General features: G+C 43.8%; 1 protein-coding gene across 2 annotated transcripts; it reads left to right on the top strand.

Annotated features, from left to right (window-relative positions):
* The first annotated feature begins 3,218 nt into the window (after positions 1 to 3,218).
* LOC104260947 (myosin heavy chain, skeletal muscle, adult) lies at positions 3,219 to 21,004 on the top strand. 2 transcript variants are annotated; one of them, XM_059827982.1, is made up of 38 exons: positions 3,219 to 3,425; positions 3,513 to 3,656; positions 3,750 to 3,906; positions 4,483 to 4,510; positions 4,609 to 4,720; positions 4,814 to 4,906; positions 5,056 to 5,119; positions 5,212 to 5,310; positions 5,411 to 5,514; positions 5,601 to 5,739; positions 6,729 to 6,847; positions 6,948 to 7,097; positions 7,640 to 7,810; positions 9,237 to 9,546; positions 9,656 to 9,726; positions 11,254 to 11,341; positions 11,436 to 11,553; positions 11,827 to 11,950; positions 12,400 to 12,536; positions 12,627 to 12,882; positions 14,292 to 14,534; positions 14,646 to 14,822; positions 14,910 to 15,055; positions 15,143 to 15,233; positions 15,322 to 15,711; positions 15,952 to 16,078; positions 16,173 to 16,291; positions 16,592 to 16,788; positions 17,091 to 17,274; positions 17,361 to 17,526; positions 17,692 to 17,816; positions 18,010 to 18,318; positions 18,419 to 18,622; positions 18,922 to 19,047; positions 19,142 to 19,312; positions 19,399 to 19,503; positions 19,639 to 19,734; positions 20,858 to 21,004. In XM_059827982.1, the coding sequence occupies exons 1-38, from the start codon at positions 3,219 to 3,221 to the stop codon at positions 21,002 to 21,004; spliced, it is 5,814 nt and encodes a 1,937-aa protein (XP_059683965.1). The 2 variants fall into 2 exon arrangements, with proteins under 2 accessions (XP_059683965.1, XP_059683966.1); XM_059827983.1 differs by having other exon boundaries at positions 9,237 to 9,550; positions 9,663 to 9,726.
* The last annotated feature ends 732 nt before the right edge of the window (positions 21,005 to 21,736 follow it).

The raw sequence follows: 21,736 nt of genomic DNA, 5'->3' as shown, positions 1-21,736 counted from the left end.
CTCAGAGCAGCGCCTGCTGCACAGTTGCGCTCTGGGTCCTGCTGGAGGGAGATGCCCCCGCCAGCGCAGCTTGGCGCCTGCTCCCCAGACAGGCAGGACTTCAGATGCACCCCTGCGCTCACAATTTCCCACTGGCTGGCTCTGGGTTCCTCCTGGGCAGGGGGCAGGGTGTTTCCATCAGCCTCCCCACGGCCTGAGCTTGGAGCCCAGCGGTGAGCTCTGGATTTGGGCTCCAACAACACGAGCACGGCAGTGCTGCAGCACTCCTTGGAATGGGCTTTACAAGCACGGGACGTTGCCTGGTGCTGAATATTACATCCGAACCATGCACCATCCATGCACGTGTTATCCACTGAGCTCTTTTAATAAACAAAATGCCAATGACCAGGAAAGAATGTGTTTAAATCTGACAGGATTTAAAGCAGCCCACATGACAGTGCCCTCTTCCTAAAACTAGATCATTCTCTCTCCAGGACTACCAGCAAATCCCCCTTTCCCCCCTCTCTATCAGCATTGTACAGGCATGCCTGCCACCCCCAATGCTCTGGTAAAGGTATTACTGTGGTTTTTTGAACTGAAAATGTGTAAGTGTGCAAGATATTTGTGATGAAATGGAAGTGCTGGACTGAGTATGTATTGGGTGCAGAGCATCTTGACTGCATGCTGAGGTGATGTGTTTGTGCATATGTCCAATTATTTGTATAGTATGGTTGACTTGTAGGTAGGAAAAAAAAACTGTGGGGGCCATTCCTAGATCAGAGTTGTCTTTCCTAGGGTTATAGGCATGGGAACACCTGGATAAGCCAAGAAGTTGTCAGCAAAAGAAGGGAGCGTCTCTTGCTCATTGGCACTGTCCTGCAGATCAGAAGTCTCAGCAGGTATAACCCCTCCCATAGAACAAGGTGGTGCACAGGGTCGCAGCAACATTTCGTGGAGAATCTCTCATTTATTTGCAATCTGAAGTGTGTACAGAGAGGCATACATGCACGTGTCTCTGTGTGTGTGTGCACGTGCTCCTCCTGATATCCCTGAACTTGCCTCACATCTCTGTCAGAGGCACCAGCTTAAAAGCCCAGGTAGAACCCAGCCTCTCACTGCTGCAGTGTTTGGCTGACCATCCTGCTGTGCCTGTAAACCTCGTGAACTGTTATACATCTGCACTTCTGCTTTCAGGATTTTACCATCACAACTGCCAAAAGCTTTTAATAATGCTAATTTATTTTTTAACATCCTGTTTTATCTATTGTACAGCTGGGATAGCTGCAGCACAGACATACCAAGCAATCCACCCTGGGTCATACAGTGAGTTGGTGGGTAAGCCAGCAATAGAATCCATAAGTCCTGCATCCAAGTTCTCTAAGTGCCTTGACTAGTCCAGATTCCCTCCTTAACACCCTTGTCAGATTGTTTATAGGAGATGTATTCATATAGTCAGTAAGACATCAAAATTTTCTAATTATATCTAGTCATGTCAAATGACAATTATGCCCTTAGTTCAGTTTGCCAGACAATGCTTTACCAAAGAAGGTTTGCCAAAAATTTTTTGACCGAAGAAAGAGTAGGCATTTGTAGCATCTGCAGGCTAGATCGTATAAAACGTCCCCATGACAAGTCTGCCCTGTCTCCACGGAAAGCTTCAAGGTAAGTGTATGGGTCTGCAGGCTTGCAGGAAGGGGATGGTGCCCTTATGTGCCACAACATTCCTGCTTCCTCCGGTGCTCATTTCCAGGAGGGCACTCAATTTCTCAGCTCAGGTTTTAAATCTGCTTTCAAGGCACCTGCATGTTTTCACTCTGGATTTCTGTGCAGCAGCAAGTAGGGAGTTGCCATTTCTGTTTTACAGTACTGACCAGCTGCCAGCCTGCAAGCCACCTATCTGGTGTCACGAGAGGTAAGAACCTGATTTATTAATTCTTAGAGGGCAGAGAAAGTTCCTATTGGGTGGGATTTCTGGAAGGGTCACTGTTTCACCCTATATTCAAACCTAGTGTGATTACAGTAGAAGTTGGTGGGGTGCCCAAGGTTTTCAAGTGGCTGCGTTTGAAGTCTCTGACTACTGATGGCAGACCAGAAAAACCCCATGGGGAAATTCTTCACTTCTGCTTAACTGCCCTAACAGGGATCGGGGCGTGCTGGCTTCCCATATTTGCTATGGCAGCAGTAGAACTGAACCAAGATGAGCACAGCAGGAAAAAGTGCAAAATTCTGCATTCTACCTGCGAATGTATGAATTAATAAATCATCTGAGCATACAGACCTTCTAACCACCTTTGTAAAATGCCAGAGCTCTCTTAGATACCCTTTTTCTTACTCTAGACAAAATATATTTATTACCTAGTGAATAAAGAGGGAATAAATTTTACTAATGTAGCTAGAGAATTTTCAAGTGCAGTTGGCTAAACTTAGCTACCTGCATGTTTAATAAAGTATCCAAAGAAATACTCTTGTTTTTTTAAAGTTTTGAGAACTCACCTGTTCCTAGATTTTTTTCAGTAAGTATTTATTTGGGATCTTAATACAGGCTTGGCAATTCCAATTTCAATGCCTGAATTTTATTTCACCCAATTCAGAACTTTGGGAGTGAAATTATTTAGATATTTTACTGAAGAATGACAAATGCATACAACAAACTAAATTATGGCAGAATATTAAAAGGTCACAAAGCCTGCCTTTTTCTTTCAGTTGACAACTTCATTAGCAAAATTCATTAATTTGCCACTGCCTTTCTCCTACCATTATATTTAATAGGTAAATATCCCACAGGTTCAATGTTTTCCAAGACTGTAGGTTTTCTAAACTATGTTTTTTCAGAAATGTTACTTCACTGTTCATCCTTGTAACAAAATGTCCTAAATGTATTTCCATTCCTAACAGTGATGCCTTAGAGAAACTTGCTCAGGAAATTCACTCTTATCTTACAGACACAGTATTCTTAAAGCACCAAACCCACAGTTCTGAAAGGTCATTAAAAGTAGCTCTCCTAAATGTTTGAAGACCTAGACTACATCAATGAAAACCTCTTATTTTCTAAGTTGACCTAAAAATTAAGTCTCTAGTTAGCTCATGTTGGATGTTCCAAAGACACAGAGTATGAAGAGAAACCGAGGCACAGGCTATAAAATTTTTCCCAGTCTTACAGAATAGACGTAAATAACCAGTGCCATGATGTTCCTCCCTCTTAGAGTCCTCTGCTGACGTACCTTCAGTAAAGTGCAGACATGGCCTCTGCAGACTCTGAGATGGCCATCTTTGGGGAGGCGGCTCCCTATCTCCGAAAGTCAGAGAAGGAAAGAATTGCAGCCCAGAACAAGCCTTTTGATGCCAAGTCATCGGTCTTTGTGGCCCATCCTAAAGAATCCTTTGTGAAAGGGACAATCCAGAGCAGGGAATCAGGAAAGGTCACTGTTAAGACTGAAGCTGGAGAGGTGAGCAAAATTCAAGCTTCAGAACAGCATTTGATTCCTACTCTGAGCTTTTAGCTGACATACATGGATCTTTCATTTCCTTGGCAGACCCTGACCGTGAAGGATGATCAGGTCTTTTCCATGAACCCTCCCAAGTACGATAAAATCGAGGACATGGCCATGATGACCCACCTCCACGAACCCGCTGTGCTGTACAACCTCAAAGAGCGTTATGCAGCCTGGATGATCTACGTAAGTACCGGCAGCAGTCTTCCTCTGGGTAGCTAGGAGGAACTGCTCTGCCAGGCTAAGTGGAAGCCAACGTGATGTCTCCCTTCCTCGCAGACCTACTCGGGTCTCTTCTGCGTCACTGTCAACCCCTACAAGTGGCTGCCGGTGTACAACCCGGAGGTGGTGTTGGCCTACCGAGGCAAGAAGCGCCAGGAGGCCCCTCCACACATCTTCTCCATCTCTGACAATGCCTATCAGTTCATGCTGACTGGTGAGTGCTTGACGTCCCTCACAGCATTATAAACCAAAAAGACCCACTGATCTCACTGGAGCATGTGACAAGCCAGCTAAAACCACCACAGACATGTTTGACTGAGAAGCTGATCGACTTATGCAGGAATTAATTTAAAGTGAAACTGACTCAGAAGCGTGCATGGACTCAGCACTGTGTATTATTTTCACTTTGTTGTATGAAATTCTACACTCTCCCACTGCAGAATTACTGCTTGACTCAGTTTGCTACTTTTTTTTCACTGATAGGAGAGCGAAAGTTATTATTCCATATAATCCACTATTTTGAACACAGGTAGGCAGTCTGATTAGATTTCTTGATGAGAACTGTGTGAAGGGCATGTGGATGCACAGTTTGTCTCAGGACCACATGCCTCTGACAGCTCTATGCATTCATTTGGGGTTATACTTACTACTGTTAGGACCTGGAGGGGAATTGGGTACTCTTTGACCTTCTGAAGAACGCCCAGCTTACATTTAGAGCTTTACTTCTCATTCAGCTCAGTGTTATGCAGGTCAGCTGCTATCACTATCTTTCATTCTGCCTCTTTCACAGATCGCGAGAACCAGTCGATCCTGATCACGTATGTACACCCCCTGCTCAGGTCCCTATGGGGCTGCCGGGTGCCAGGGGACCTCCTGCCTCACCACACGCTCTCTGCTTCTCTCTTTGGTTTGACAGTGGAGAATCCGGTGCAGGGAAGACTGTGAACACCAAGCGTGTCATCCAGTACTTTGCAACAATTGCAGCGAGCGGGGATAAGAAGAAGGAGGAGCAGTCAGGCAAAATGCAGGTAAATTAATAGATACTGGCTTGAATCAATGCTTTCCTCCATTCCTGACATGATTTTTGGAAAGCATAACCAGCAATCATTATCATCCGGCAGGGAACGCTTGAGGATCAAATCATCAGCGCCAACCCACTGCTGGAGGCCTTTGGCAACGCCAAGACCGTGAGGAACGACAACTCCTCACGCTTTGTAAGTTGTTGTTTTAGACAAAATCCCTCCTCATTATAACAGCAGTGATGAGCTCTTGGTAGCACATCATAGGAGATACCATACCACTACTATAAGGAGATGGCAATGAAATGCATCCAGGCTGAAATGCTGCTTTTTCTCCTTAACAGGGCAAATTCATCAGAATCCACTTTGGAGCTACAGGCAAACTGGCTTCTGCTGACATTGAAACTTGTAAGAGACTCCCCTGGCCTGATGACATTCCTTCCCAAATTCCCACCTCTACGTGTGGTCTTGTGCCTGACTCTTTCTACCTTCCTTGACAGATCTGTTGGAGAAGTCCAGAGTCACTTTCCAGCTCAAGGCAGAAAGAAGCTACCACATATTTTATCAGGTCACCTCGAACAAGAAGCCAGAGCTAATTGGTAGGAGGCATCACTGAGATTTTTGAGGAAGATCACCGAGCAAAATTTAACTACATTACAAGACCAATGAAATTTAACCCATGAACCCATTTGTTTTCAGAAATGCTCCTCATCACCACCAACCCATATGACTACCCTTTTGTGAGTCAAGGTGAGATCACTGTTCCCAGCATTGATGACAAGGAGGAGCTGATGGCTACAGATGTAAGTAACTTACAAAACAGGTCTACAGGCACAGGTCATACATCACAAAACATGCAAATATTTTACTTTTCTGATTGTATTACCAGAGTGCCATTGACATTCTGGGCTTCACTGCTGATGAAAAGACTGCCATCTACAAGCTGACAGGGGCTGTCATGCACTATGGGAACTTGAAGTTCAAGCAGAAACCAAGAGAGGAGCAGGCAGAGCCCGATGGCACAGAAGGTATTATCAAACTCAATAATTAACTGTTTTGTAAGGCACTATGGATGTGGAAGAGAGCTAAAGTTGTTATTTGTTGGACTTAAGGATCCCAAGAAAAACAATAAGCCAGAAAAAACTGTCCCTTGTCCTCTTTTCAGTACACCAAGTTCCTTGGTCTCAGGATTTTTGTATCTTATGCTATGAACAATTAATAGTTTAAACTGTCCTTTATACACTTGCAGGAAGTCAGGAGTGATGGATTTCCTTCCTGTAACATCATTAGTCACACCTTTGTTGTTGGAATATGGCTTGCAATTGTGAAACAGCCAAGTGGTTCAGCTCTAACAGGATGAGGGACCATGTTCCCAGTCACTATCACCTGTCAGATGCTCAGGGACCTCTGGTGTGAGAGGTGTATTTGATCCCTCTCCTTTGTTGGTACAGGACCTACAACCAACGTCTCCAGCTCTCTGAGCAATGGCTCCTCTTGCTAAAGGACTAGGCAGAAGGTGGGAAGTACCGTAGGTAAAAGGGTGAAACCCAGTGGGTTTTACTGAACATCAGAAAACAAAGCTCAGAAAGGGTTGTAGACTCTGGATCTGAAAGAGAACAGAGATATCCACTCTGTGTTCCACCCTAAATATTGGGTGGTTTTGATCACCTGAATGTAGATCAGTGCCTGACTGTTGTGACTGCAGCTGCTGAGCTACGCATGTACTACAAATATTCGACTGGCAAGCTGCAGCTTTCAGTTTGTGCTGGGAGATTTTTGAAAACATCGTTACTCTCTACATGCTTCAGTGAATGTTTTCAAACATAAATTCTTTTAGAAAAGCTCAATATGCATAATGATGATGTTAGCAAGCTTTGATGTTAGCAAGCTTCCCTCTATAAGAGTCTACTGAAAGATTTCAAAGAACAGAAATCTGAACCCTGCAGCCTTTAGAGAATACTCCAGGATTCCAAGTCTATGCAACACTAAATTCTTCCTTTTTCCTCTGTCGTCTTAGTTGCTGACAAGGCTGCCTACCTGATGGGTCTGAATTCAGCTGACATGCTCAAGGCACTGTGCTACCCCCGAGTCAAAGTTGGGAATGAATATGTGACCAAGGGTCAAACTGCGCAGCAGGTAAGAAACATGTAGTAACCTGGAACCTTGTTTTGAATTAAGATCCTTTTGATTCACCTCTGCTCTGTATGGTAACTCCAGGCATTTATTTTTCTTATAGGTGCACAATGCTGTGGGTGCTCTGGCAAAGGCTGTCTATGAGAGGATGTTCTTGTGGATGGTTGTTCGCATCAACCAACAGCTGGATACGAAGCAGCCCAGACAGTACTTCATTGGTGTCCTGGACATTGCTGGCTTCGAGATCTTTGATGTAAGTAACAAAAATTTGGTAAGAGCTATTTGGAAGTGACAACTCGATGTTATGGTCACTCTGATATACTTTTAAAGAAGAAGTAATATCATCACATAATTATTTGCAGTTATTTACCTTTTTTTTTGTCATGAGGTGAAAAATGACCTTTCAAAGGACTTGTCTTATTTCAACAGTTGCAAACTCAAAAGTACAGAATGGTCCAATCAGAAAAATTCCTTGGTTTAAATGATCAAGGACAAGATGGTCTAAAAACATGTATATCAAGATAGGCCTAAGCTTGGGTTTTTTCTCCCTGTAATTTGGTCTCACATTATACAGGAAATATATTTTATCTTCATATTTTTATCAATGAAAAAAAATTCTTTGTGGACAATTGATGTGATGCATTTCTCTGTTTCGTTACATAGACATAAAGCAGACTGAAGAAATGCAGACTTGACAATGAAATCAAGATAACTGCATTTCTTATTTTTAAACGATGAGGTTCTGCAATTATTGCTGCATATTTCAAATATGGGTCTTTCTTATTTTATTTCCAGTTTAACAGCTTTGAGCAGCTGTGCATCAACTTCACCAATGAGAAACTGCAACAGTTCTTCAACCACCACATGTTCGTGCTGGAGCAGGAGGAGTACAAGAAGGAAGGAATTGAATGGACATTCATTGACTTTGGGATGGACCTGGCTGCCTGCATTGAGCTGATTGAGAAGGTATCCTTCCTGTTCAAATGCATTACATACGTGGAAATTCTGTAATCACTTGGTCTCATTTTTCAAAGGGATCTTCTATGTTCATGTCCAAATATTCAGCTGTTGTTATTCAAAATACCTTGCCCTGTAGTTTATTTTTTCTAAAAGTGAGACATGAAGATTTCACACAGCTTTGTGGGAGCAAGTCTGTACTCATCTCTTTTCAAGTGCCGAAAGATTGTTAAACTCCCAATATGAGTGTTCTTCCAAAACAGCTAGAGTCAATTTCCAGGTCAGCGTGTCCTCCTCCCCTTTCTGCTCTAACAGACTTGTGCTTGTACAGCAGAATAGTTATGTCTTTGTAAAATTAACATAGAAGATGGACATACATAACTGTCAGCACACAGTTGCACTTACGTGTGCATCCTTTGACTGACAATGACAAGGCAGTTGCACTGCACATGAGATGAAAAGTTCAGTGGCTGGCAGAATGGTAAGTAGTTAGAATCACAGAATCACAGAACTGCTGAGGTTTGAAAGCAGCTCTGGAGATCACTTACTCCAACCCCCTTGGTCAAGGCAGGGTCAGCTAGAGCAGGTTGCTCAGGACCATGTCCAGCTGGATTTTGAATATCTCCAAGGGTGGAGACTCCACAGATACTCTGGGGGACCTGTTCCAACTTTTGATCACCCTTACAGTAAAGACGCTTTTTTCTTCTGTTTGAATGAAATTTAGTGTATTTCAATTTATGCCTGTTCCATCTTGTCCTGTCACTGGGCACCACTGAGAAGCCTCTAGATCTGTCTTCTTTATTGCGTCCCATTAGGTATTTGTACACATTGATAACGTCCCCCAGAGCCTTCTCTTTTCCAGGCTGAACAGTCCCATCTCTTTCAGCTTCTCCTTGTATGTCAGATATTCCAGTCATTTAAATATCTTCGTGGCTTGTCACCGGGCTCACTCTACTATGTCCACATTTCTCTTGTACTGGGGAGCCAAGAATTGGACACAGCACTCCAGATGTTTCTCAGCAGAGCTGAGTAGAAGGGAAGAATCACCTCCCCTGAGCTGCTGGCAACACTCTTAATTCAGCCCAGGATGAGTTGGCTGCCTTTGCCACAAGGGTGTATTGTCGGCTCATGTTCAATTTGTCTAAGACATCTGTGTGTGTTTTGAGTCCCTCTGGACAAGAAGGTAGTACTCTGATTTTATAAAGCACGTTCTCAACACAAACTAAATAAATTTCCATTGATCTTTATGATTAATTTGGTGTTAAAAAATGTAAGTATCAATATGTTTAATCTCACTTTCTAGCAGAAAATGTAATTGAATAATAATCTTCTCTGATGTATATCTCAGTCTGTGTTCCACTACTCTGCTTAGGTGAAGGTCATTATTGCCCTGAAAACTAAATTACGATCTGTCTCCCTTATGCATTTCTTCCAGCCCATGGGCATCTTCTCCATCCTGGAAGAGGAGTGCATGTTCCCCAAGGCAACCGACACCTCTTTCAAGAACAAGCTCTACGACCAGCATCTGGGCAAGTCCAGCAACTTCCAGAAGCCCAAGCCTACCAAAGGGAAGGTTGAGGCCCACTTCTCCCTGATACACTATGCTGGTACAGTGGACTACAACATCACTGGCTGGCTTGAGAAGAACAAGGACCCCCTGAACGAAACTGTCATTGGGTTGTACCAGAAATCATCACTGAAAACATTGGCCTTACTCTTTGCCAACTATGGTGGAGCAGAAGCAGGTAGGTTCTATGAGTCCCATATTTTCACTGATGTACAGCTTACAAAAATGAATCATAAAAGGCAAAAGCAAAAACCTAAAACCTGTTGTATTTATTTTCAATTTTGCAGAGGCTAGTGCTGGCAAGAAAGGTGGCAAGAAGAAGGGTTCTTCCTTCCAGACTGTCTCAGCTCTTTTCCGGGTAAAGAGTTCACTATTTCTTCCTAAGATGAGGAACAAACCCACCGTTTAAAATGGCTAGTCTGTTTTTAGCTTAGTTGTGTTACAAGACCCTGAAGTTCTTGGGCCATATTTTGCTAGGTATAAATCCACTGTAATCTATTTATGCTCCATTCCACTGGATGCACAACTTTTATTTTCATCCATTTGTCCCAGGATGACATTTCTAGACAGAAGAATGCCATATAGAAAACTTCTAAAATATACCGAAAATATACCAGATTTCCTTCAGATGCCCACCTCTGGCTCTGGAACCTTTTATTGCCCTTTAACAACATTCTGCCCACTGGTCTGGAGAATGACCTGTTTGCTCCCTTTATATCTCTAGTTTTTCTCCATGATTCAGGGATCAATCTTTTATAGTTGAAGTACCACCACTCCTTGGGTTATGGATTTTTAAGATGTCAGATACTTGACAGTTCTTTGTCATAACCAAGTCTTGCTGCCTGGCTGCTCCATACACTTCTGCCAGATTAAATAGTTAGTCTCTCCTGAAGTTGTTTATTACCATATTCATCCTTCATTTAGAACTTCCTTCTTGATATAGCCTAATTCCTTCTACATATCTGCTGTCATATGATTCTTGATCACCTGACAGCCTCTAGCCAGTGCGCTGAAACAGGACGTGGGCATGTGTGTATAAGCCCCAAGAAAAATAATGATAGCTGTAGTGCCGTGGTCTCGCAAGTGGGAAATTATTGCCAGCATGTATAATTCAAAAATAATGCAATAAGCCCATGTTTAAAGGTCCTAAGACTTTAAGAGGTAATGTTATAGAAGAAATACTATTTGCTGCATTTGGGTTGCATTTCTGTTATGTTTTCAAACTTTCTTCCACTATCCCTCTTGTTTAGACATGTCAGTGTTTAGGCATCTTAATGTTTTGGCTGCTTAATTTATGTACTCTGAGATGTCCTCTGGAGGCACCTGCTTCCCTCCACTAATTATAGTCAATAATTATTTATCAATATGTATACAGGTATCAATTACAAAACAAGGCTGGGATTCATCTCACCTTATTCTCATCTTACCTTACAAGATAAACATGTAGTCTAGACATATAAAACTCAGCTTGTCATTTTTGTTCCTTTTGCTTTCAATGGGGAAAGGTTCTGTGTAGTGTTTTCCATATGACCCATCTTAAATGCCTACTGTAGTATGCTTTAAACTGCCTCATGGATGTACCAGTTTATCTCTCTGGATACATCCAATGGAAGATGGATATAATTTCTAATGAAGGCATTCCACTAGAGTCAGTGAAATGTATTAAAATTGTATGTTTAAGAGTATGATATTTCCTACAGATTAATCAGAAGAACTTTATACATTAAGTTAATAACAGCAAAGATCTGTGGAAAGACAGAAAAACTGATTCAGGATTCTGCAAGCTTATTTTTATCTGATATTTCATTATCTCATTTAAGAGGGCTTGCTGCTTATAGTGGAAATCACATTTGCTAATATAAACTTTTGTTAATGACTCTCCCAGGAGAATTTAAACAAGCTGATGACCAATTTGCGAAGCACCCACCCCCATTTTGTACGCTGCATCATCCCGAATGAAACAAAAACACCTGGTAAGAGACTCACATATAGAAGGTTTGCAGTATGGTGCAGCTCTTCCCCTCTGTATTACAGAATATAACATACATTTGTGCTCTGAACTGATAGGTGCCATGGAGCATGAACTGGTGCTTCACCAGCTGCGGTGTAACGGCGTGCTGGAAGGGATCAGAATTTGCAGGAAAGGATTTCCTAACAGAGTCCTGTATGCAGATTTTAAACAGAGGTCAGACTTCTTCCCCTTACTGGATCATTTTGTCCATCTTGAGTAGCTTGTGAAATTTAAGTTTCCCCTCTGGTGACTAAAGCCTTCTCTAAAGTTTATGTTTAGCAGTGCTGTTACGTTCTTAACTGTTCTTGGACTCTTTCTTGCAGTATACCAGCCAATTGGTCTCAACAACAGACCTCTTTACATTCATAGAATCATAGAATCATTTAGGCTGGAAAAGACCCTTAAGATCATCAAGTCTAACGCAAGTCCTTCCATTTTCTCCCACAGATACAAAGTATTAAATGCAAGTGCTATCCCAGAGGGACAGTTCATTGACAGTAAGAAGGCTTGTGAGAAACTTCTTGGATCAATTGATATAGACCACACTCAATACAAATTTGGTCACACCAAGGTACAAGAACTGTTTGTTTCAAGTACTATGTGTTTTTGGTTTGCATGGCTTGAGAATGATACTCAGATTCTCCAGATACTATGTGAAATGATCAAACACTGTATTTAAAAGAAATCAACTAAGTACTTACTGACTCAACACTTGAATAAAACTGAAATACATTGCTATAGGATGATTTAATTAAGGGTTAATTAAGGTTTCCTAATTTAAGGCAAAGTTGTAGCATAGAAGAATCAAAGGTTAATAAAAACAAAGGCAAAATGTCTGGCTATTACAGTTCCTCAACTGCAGGTAACTGGAAGCTTGGAGATATGAAAGAGGGTCTATACCTTCTTTGTGCTTTTGCTTTTTCTCTTAACTTCCCATATTATCTGCTGTGGGGACAGGGTACAGGGCTACAGTGAACAACAAGCACATACACTGCACCTATTTTTATGTTCTTACCTAAGGTGTTCTTCAAAGCTGGGCTGATAGGCCTCTTGGAAGAGATGAGGGATGAGAAGCTGGCACAGCTCATCACTCGCACACAAGCCAGGTGCAGGGGCTTCCTGATGAGAGTGGAGTACCAGAGAATGGTGGAGAGGAGGTAGACATTTCTTCAAATTAGGTTCACTGTATTTGGCTTATTGTGTCATCATGGTCTTAATATTTAGTATTAATTTGACTTACCTTTCAGAGAGTCCATCTTCTGCATCCAGTACAACATTCGTGCATTCATGAATGTCAAGCACTGGCCCTGGATGAAGCTGTTCTTCAAGATCAAGCCCCTGCTGAAGAGTGCAGAATCTGAGAAGGAGATGGCCAACATGAAACAGGAGTTTGAGAAAACCAAGGAAGAGCTTGCAAAGTCTGAGGCAAAGAGGAAGGAGCTGGAGGAGAAAATGGTGAAACTGGTGCAGGAGAAAAATGACCTGCAGCTCCAAGTGCAGGCTGTGAGTACTACCAGTGTGTCCCATCCTAACTGAACTGTGACTATCAACATCAGGCTGATATTTATGACTACATTTGAAAAAAAAAAATAGAAACTACAATTTAATTCAATTCAACTGTATCTCATTAAGTGGTGCTCTTAAAAATATAACTAGCTTCAATAAGGACTGTCAGGAGGCTGTAGTCAAGATACTACATGGCTGAGACTTTCCTGTGTTGTATGCTGTGGTCTTTATCATTTACACTCAGTTATATTTCATCAGAGCAGTCAAGAAACTTTACTTTTATTAGTATAATGTTTGTTCTTCTAGTAATTTTTTCCTACCTCTCCAAAAGGGTGCATGCCTATCCTTATACATACATGATAAGGAATTCTTAGGACAAGTTAAGAGGACATTTCTTTCCTCTCTTTATTCTCCAATTAAACAAAATAACTTGTTTCTTTCTGGTGTAGGTGGTGGCTTAGCTGTTACAGACATTACTACGTTGTAATACTGAACTAACTGAGAGGAATCAGAAGTTAATATTCTCACTCACCCTCCTAAATCACTCCTAATCATTACATAAAATTATGTGGTACATCTGTGGTGTTGCAATGCTGTGTTTTCTAAATTAAATGATTCACAGAATAGAAAAAACTGTATCCTCAAAGTAATACTATGCAGTGTATGTGACATATAGGAAAATTTACATGTCCCCCTTTTAAAGAATCTTGAACTGTAAAAGGATGAAAAAATCCACTCACTGCTAAAATTAACATTTTTCTTTCATATTATTTCTGCTAGTTTGAAACTTGAGACAAAATACAACAAATACCACAGGACTTCTTTTGCAAAAAAAGCCTAGAGGCAAATTTTCCAGCAACTCCTTTTCTTCATAGCTGATCAAGGTCTCACAGAGAAAAGCCAAAGCTGCTAGATGCTGAGTATTTTTGGGCCACGGTGATGAAAATCTAAATCAGAAACAGTTGCTCCAAAAACACAGTAGGGGGAAAAAAGAGAAATACAGGAATGATGTGAGCATAACTATGACTTTCGTATTTATACATATCTTGACATATGGTTATCACTCAGCACTTCATAAATGTGGAGATATTCCTATGATTAAACCCAAATTTCTGTACTGTGTTCTAATGTTTGATATTATGGGATAATATTGGATTCTATACCTTGCACAAACCTGTAAATACTCAAGCCTTCTATAGATTGGAAAGAATTTTATTTTGTTTTAGTTTTCAAAACTGGCTGTTTCAAAACCAACAATATAAAACCAATTCTATACTATATTTCATTCTGTTGGAACATAAACTAAATTTTTAGCTACAAAATTGCTATCCAGGACTCTAAACAAAGGTAAGCATCTCGATATTCCCTCTAAAAACATATCCCTAAAAGCAGTATTTTTCCGCCAGGAAGCTGATGCTTTGGCTGATGCTGAGGAAAGATGTGACCAGCTCATCAAAACCAAAATCCAGCTGGAAGCTAAAGTTAAAGAGGTGACTGAAAGGGCCGAGGATGAGGAGGAAATTAATGCCGAGCTGACAGCCAAGAAAAGGAAACTGGAGGATGAATGTTCGGAGTTGAAGAAAGATATTGATGACCTTGAGTTAACACTGGCCAAGGTCGAGAAGGAAAAACATGCCACTGAAAACAAGGTATAAGGCAGAAGCTGTCACTCTCACTCCAGAAAAGACCTCTGTTTTGTTATGCAGTATAAAGTTTTAAACAACATTTTTTTATCTGCACTTGCTCCCTTCTTCTCAAAGGTGAAAAACCTCACAGAGGAGATGGCAGCCTTGGATGAGACCATTGTGAAGCTAACAAAAGAGAAGAAAGCCCTCCAAGAGGCCCATCAACAGACACTGGACGACCTGCAGGCAGAAGAGGACAAAGTCAATACTCTGACCAAAGCTAAGACCAAGCTGGAGCAGCAAGTGGACGATGTAAGCACATGTGCAGCTACATGAAAGAGAAAACTTTGTAGAGGAAAGTGTAGCCAGCAGAGCACTGATGGTCTTGTTCTATTTTAGCTGGAAGGTTCCCTGGAGCAAGAGAAGAAACTGCGCATGGACCTTGAGAGAGCTAAGAGGAAACTCGAAGGAGACCTGAAGCTGGCCCATGACAGCATAATGGATTTGGAAAATGATAAGCAGCAGCTGGATGAGAAACTGAAGAAGTAAGTGGGGCTGTGGGGCAGCTGTGTGCTGGGCTGGTGCACTTGTCTTTTTTCTTTGAGCTCTAACCCGGTTTGCTTTGCCCAAAGGAAAGACTTTGAAATCAGCCAGATCCAGAGCAAAATCGAGGATGAGCAACTGCTGGGCATCCAGTTACAGAAGAAGATCAAGGAGCTGCAGGCAAGTCTCTGCTCCTTCCCCTCTCTCACCCAGACACAGGCCAGGTAGGAGGAGGGCAGAGGTGTGAAGGGTCCCTAATGTTCCCCAGGCTCGTATTGAGGAACTGGAGGAGGAAATTGAGGCAGAGCGAACCTCTCGGGCAAAAGCAGAGAAGCATCGGGCTGACCTCTCCAGGGAGCTAGAGGAGATCAGCGAGCGCCTGGAAGAAGCAGGAGGGGCTACTGCAGCTCAGATTGAGATGAACAAGAAGCGTGAGGCAGAGTTTCAGAAGATGCGCCGTGACCTCGAAGAGGCCACGCTGCAGCATGAAGCCACGGCTGCCACCCTGCGGAAGAAGCACGCAGACAGCACAGCTGAGCTTGGGGAGCAGATCGACAACCTGCAACGAGTGAAGCAGAAGCTGGAGAAGGAGAAGAGTGAGCTGAAGATGGAGATTGACGACTTGGCCAGTAACATGGAGTCTGTCTCCAAAGCCAAGGTACACATATACTTCTATTAGTAACTTGAAAACAATGTAATATTTGTGTTTAATCTTACCTAATTTAACTATTGTCAGGTTATAATATAACTGTTTTCTCCAAATCTAATGTGTAGAACTGTGGGCATATGTATATAGTCCCCAGATATGTAAACTGCATCTTCTCGGCATATTTTCCTGCTGTAACTAAGGCAGAATCGAGGTATTAACTCTATTTTCTTATGTGTGATTGACACCTAGGCAAACCTGGAGAAGATGTGCCGCACTCTGGAAGACCAACTAAGTGAATTTAAAACAAAGGAGGAGCAGAATCAACGCATGATCAGCGATCTCAGTGCTCAAAGAGCTCGTCTGCAGACAGAATCTGGTAGAGCACTTCCATCTATAGTTTGGAAATGGAAGAACCCCCTAAATGGCTCTCTCGGCTCTTAAAATATTTTCTTAATTACAAATTTTTGCAGGTGAATATGCACGCCAGGTGGAGGAAAAAGATGCTTTAATTTCTCAGCTGTCTAGAGGGAAACAGGCCTTCACTCAGCAGATTGAAGAACTGAAGCGGCAACTAGAGGAGGAGATAAAGGTGAAGATATTTCATGTTAAATATGAAATAAATATTTTACATCACATTTTTTTTAGTACAGTGTTCAAGAGTTAAATTGTGATCTAATTAAAAGTTCAAAACATCCCATTAGGTAATGCAATTTAGGCCCTGTCAGTTCAGCACTCCCAGCTTTTTGAGGTATATTAGAACTTGGCTTTATTTTTTTTCATGCAGTCAGTTAATCAATATTTCTCTGGGATATATTCCAGTGTCTAAGTGCCAGTAAGAGAAAGTTTCCCAGGATACATCTAGTCCTTACTGCAATTTTTTTACCACCAGGCCAAGAATGCCCTTGCCCATGGCTTGCAGTCAGCACGCCATGACTGTGACTTGCTCCGGGAACAATATGAGGAGGAGCAGGAAGCCAAGAGTGAACTGCAGCGTGCCCTGTCCAAGGCCAACAGTGAAGTAGCCCAGTGGAGAACCAAATATGAGACAGATGCTATTCAGCGCACAGAGGAGCTGGAGGAGGCCAAGTACGTGGTGGTAGGATGTGAAGAAGCCATGGGGGACTGAAAATTCAAAGACAAGATTGGAAGAGACACATCAAGATAGTCTGAGGAATAAGTCATGCATTTGCTTTGGGGAAGGGTAACAGAAAGAGGGTGTCTTTATCCTATAGAAGGTTTAGTTGTTTAGTAAAGGCAAAGGCTAAGAATAGCATAAATGAAGCCCTTCACTCTGTGTGACTGCAGACTGCAAAATGATTAAGCACACTCTTGTAGAAAGCACACTGGTTCTTCTTTGCTAACTGTGAGCTGTGCGTATCATCTCCCAGGAAGAAGCTGGCACAGCGCCTGCAGGATGCAGAGGAACACGTTGAAGCTGTGAATGCCAAATGTGCCTCCCTGGAAAAGACAAAGCAGAGGCTGCAGAATGAAGTGGAGGACCTGATGATTGACGTGGAGCGATCGAATGCTGCCTGCGCAGCTCTGGATAAGAAGCAGAAGAACTTTGACAAGGTCTTTTGGGCTCCCGGCCTGGGGCTCCTGGGCAGAGCATCCCCTCCTGATTGCCACATCCATACTCACGCCCCGTTTCTCTTCAGATCCTGGCAGAGTGGAAGCAGAAGTATGAGGAAACGCAGGCTGAGCTGGAAGCCTCCCAGAAGGAGTCTCGCTCTCTCAGCACGGAGCTGTTTAAGATGAAGAATGCCTATGAGGAGTCCTTGGATCACCTGGAAACGCTGAAGCGTGAGAACAAGAACTTGCAGCGTAAGTCCCTGGCCCTCTGCTCCTGGCGGGGATTTCTCACTATCTGCCGCTGCTACCCTCCGCTCCACATGGGTCTGTGCCTGCAGGTTGGCAGCACCTTGGGGTGGCAGGGCCCTTCTGCATTCTGCTCTGTTCCTGACCGTTCCTTGGCCTTTGTTCCCACAGAGGAGATTTCGGACCTGACGGAGCAGATTGCCGAGGGAGGAAAGGCGATTCATGAGCTGGAGAAAGTCAAGAAGCAGATTGAGCAGGAGAAATCTGAAATCCAGGCTGCTCTGGAGGAAGCTGAGGTACATGCCCATAAGCACTGGTGTCTGAACTAAAAATAGGAGCAATGGGGAAATATGGCTAAAAGCTGCTTGGTCCCCTTCTGTTCTAGCTGGGGAGTGCAGCCAGCTGAGATTTCCCAAAATATTCTGTCATTACCTAGAAAGCAAGCAGTAGCTTTATCGATGTTACAAATGTTTGTGTCCACTTGTCCAGGCCTCCCTTGAACATGAAGAGGGGAAGATCCTGCGCCTCCAGCTTGAGCTCAACCAGGTGAAGTCTGAGATTGACAGGAAGATAGCAGAGAAAGATGAGGAGATTGACCAGCTGAAGAGAAACCACCTCAGAATTGTGGAGTCCTTGCAGAGTAGCCTGGATGCTGAGATCAGGAGCCGGAATGAAGCCCTGCGGCTGAAGAAGAAGATGGAAGGAGACCTGAATGAAATGGAGATCCAGCTGAGCCATGCCAACCGTGTGGCTGCAGAGGCACAAAAGAACCTGAGGAACACACAGGCAGTGCTCAAGGTCTGTTCAGCAAAGCTACAGAAAGAGAAAATGCTTCCCTGCCACTTTTGGCACCCAAGCGCACACTGTCATCTCGTAATTTCTCTTGTCTCTGTCACAGGATACCCAGATACACCTGGACGATGCTCTCAGGACACAGGAGGACCTGAAGGAGCAGGTGGCCATGGTGGAGCGCAGAGCCAACCTGCTGCAGGCTGAAATTGAAGAGCTACGGGCAGCCCTGGAGCAGACGGAGCGGTCGAGGAAAGTGGCTGAGCAGGAGCTTCTGGATGCCACTGAACGTGTGCAGCTCCTCCATACCCAGGTAAGGGTGTGGTGCCAAAAGCAGTTTTGTTGACACTTAATGAACACAGAGGGCTGCTATATCGCAGAGGATAGGGCAGGACAGTGGTCTAGAATGGCCTCAAGGAAAGGCAAGCTGTCCACAAGGAAAGGCATGGTCAGCGCCCATCACCTGAGCCCACCACTCATGTTTTGTAAACAACCTTTATAAAAGGAATTCCAGATTTTTAATTGCAAGCTTGAAGAGTAAAGACGTGGCTCAGGCTGTAGTTTGGTACTGCAGGCCTCAGAGTACACATCTTGCAACGTCTCTTTGCCCAGAACACCAGCTTGATCAACACCAAGAAGAAGCTGGAAACAGACATTGCCCAAATTCAGGGTGAAATGGAGGATACGATCCAGGAAGCCCGCAATGCTGAAGAGAAGGCCAAGAAGGCCATCACAGATGTGAGTTGGGCGCTCCTTTCACTGCTGAAGATAAGTGCCTTCTCCCCAGACTGTCTCCAGCCCCTAAATGCCTTTCACCCTTTGCTCTCCTCAGGCAGCCATGATGGCAGAAGAGCTGAAGAAGGAGCAGGACACCAGCGCCCACCTGGAGAGGATGAAGAAGAACCTGGACCAGACGGTGAAGGACCTGCAGCTCCGTCTGGATGAAGCTGAGCAGTTGGCGCTGAAGGGAGGCAAGAAGCAAATCCAGAAGCTGGAGGCCAGAGTGCGTAGGGCTGGTATTTGTGCATGAGTGAGCACGCCCCTTGGAGAGAGAGCAGGGAAGCTCCAAAGACGGGCTTCTCTTTGCAGGTGCGGGAGCTGGAAGGGGAGGTTGATGCTGAGCAGAAGCGCAGCGCTGAAGCCGTGAAGGGTGTGCGCAAGTACGAGAGGAGGGTGAAGGAGCTGACCTACCAGGTAAGGCAGGAGGCCTCCTTGAGCTGACACACCCTCTTGCAGGATGTAAAAATTTTCGTACTTGCTTGCCAAGGGGAATTGCTAACTCGCATGGTAGGGAAATAAATTATCTTTCCTGTTTGCCGACTGCTTTAGTCTGAGGAAGACCGGAAGAATATTCTGAGGCTGCAGGATCTGGTGGACAAGCTGCAAATGAAAGTGAAATCCTACAAGAGACAATCTGAAGAGGCTGTAAGTATCACTCTGAGTGCTTGGCATGAAACTCTTCCCATGTGGGTAGCATGGTCATTACGGAAATTATTGTAAGAAACTTGTCAAGTGCCACTGGTCAATAATGGAGGACCTCACAGTGTTTGAATTGCTTGTAAATTAGCCTAGCCTCTGAGAATGAAATAAATTAATGAATAAGAAGGCTAATGAGGAGGGCAAGTGCACGTAACATTTTTTTGCATTAGAATAACAAAGTAGTCTGTAAGAAGAGTTCTTATTAATAATACTGATAGTAGAATATATTAGGAAGTTTTGAAAAGAACGTATTTTCAGAATTTTGAAATTCATATAACTATCTTTATGAAAGATGCATGTGACCCTTGCAATTCAGAGAAGCTTGGTAGTTATGTGGAAGAAAATGACCTGGCAAAACTCCATAATTCTGTCCCTAGGAACACAGAAAATGTTACATAAAAATCCTTGTGATTCAGCATATGCTCATCTAGTACAGGGAAGTCCACATTTTGGATACGGCCAGATAATTTCAGCAAATAGAGAAGGTGTTGGAAGTACACTAACAAGCCACATTGTGCACGGCATTTAGAATTGTGCAAGGAGCCTTTGCCTTTTCCTGAGCATGCTGCAGTCAGGGATAAAGTGAGGGTAGTCCTGCAGCCCCTGAATTTATGAATGTCTGAGCATGGCTTCTTTGCTGCTGCAAACAGTCCAGTACAGACAAGGGCTTCTGGACTCAGATAAGGGGATTTGTGATAGAAACAGTGAGGAGATCTCATGGATTCACCATCTCTCACAAATTCCTAATCCCAACTCAGGGTCAGCAGAGGTAGCTGAGCATTCAATTCCAGACCTAACAAAATCTGATTTCCAGATGCCCAATTTGTTTCCTTCCCACATTCCAGAGCAGAATTATGTTCAAACCCTGTTGTTCTCTGTCTACAAAGGATCTTCTAAAAAGGGGAGGGTAAGGAGGTCAGTGTGAGGCTTAGGAATAAGCAATGGTGGGTGGGGGATGGAAGTTTGTGGCTTTCCCCAGGGAAGAGCTGCAGCCCCTCAAGGCCGAGGCGCAGGAGGAGTGAAACCCCTGCTGTGGGCTCCTCACTACCAACTCCCTCTCCCCACACAGGAGGAGCTGTCCAATGTCAACCTCTCCAAGTTCCGCAAGATCCAGCACGAGCTGGAGGAAGCCGAGGAGCGGGCTGACATTGCAGAGTCGCAGGTCAACAAGCTGCGAGCGAAGAGCCGGGAGTTTCATAGGAAGATAGAAGAGTGAGGATGTCATGAGGCAGCAAAGCAAGGCGACCTGAGGGTGGCACAAAATGTGAATTCCTCTGTCGCTTTCTTCTGTAATTAGTCTTTGTAACCATGTCAATGTCTAGAGAATAAAGACTGTAGATTCCTCTGCATACACACTATGAACAGTGCCTTCTTTGTGTATTTCCCTCATCAAGCTTGGGATATTGCATTGCAGAACAAGTTTTCTTACTTTTCGTGGCTGGGAGAAGGGAGAAGCTAATGCAAACTCTGGATTGAGGACCCGCAAACTTAGAGGCTGGCCATTCCTGTGGAGACTACCGATAGCGCAGCCGGTGCTCTCTTCCGCCTCCAGCAGCTCCTTGCCCTGCTCCTGCCCTCACTTACTCTTAATGCTTCTCCCACTGTCCTTTCAGCGCAGCTGACTTCCCATGTGAGGGGCAAGAGAGGGTGATCCCTTTCCTTTTTCCTTTTCCTGCTTTTGTTTGTGACCCTGGCGGTCACAAACCCTAAACATCACTCTCTGAGTAAGTTATCAGAAGTCACAGTGCACTGCACCGTGAAGGACCGACAGTTCCTTGGCAGAGATGACTTTCGGCATGCAGGGCACTGTTACGACACACAGGTAGCGCCCCTAAACTGTGCCGTCTCTCTTACCCTAGATTCCCTCAGCCGCTGCCACCACCTGCTCCTAGTTTCTCTGCAGTGGACAAAATGCTAAGCCCTGCCTGGGGCCAGGTGCGGGAAGGAC

The sequence above is a fragment of the Gavia stellata genome, chromosome 22 (genome assembly GCF_030936135.1).
Source record: "Gavia stellata isolate bGavSte3 chromosome 22, bGavSte3.hap2, whole genome shotgun sequence".
NCBI lineage: Eukaryota > Metazoa > Chordata > Aves > Gaviiformes > Gaviidae > Gavia > Gavia stellata.
Note: the sequence above shows the minus strand (reverse complement) of the source record. Positions and strands in the feature narration are given on the sequence as shown.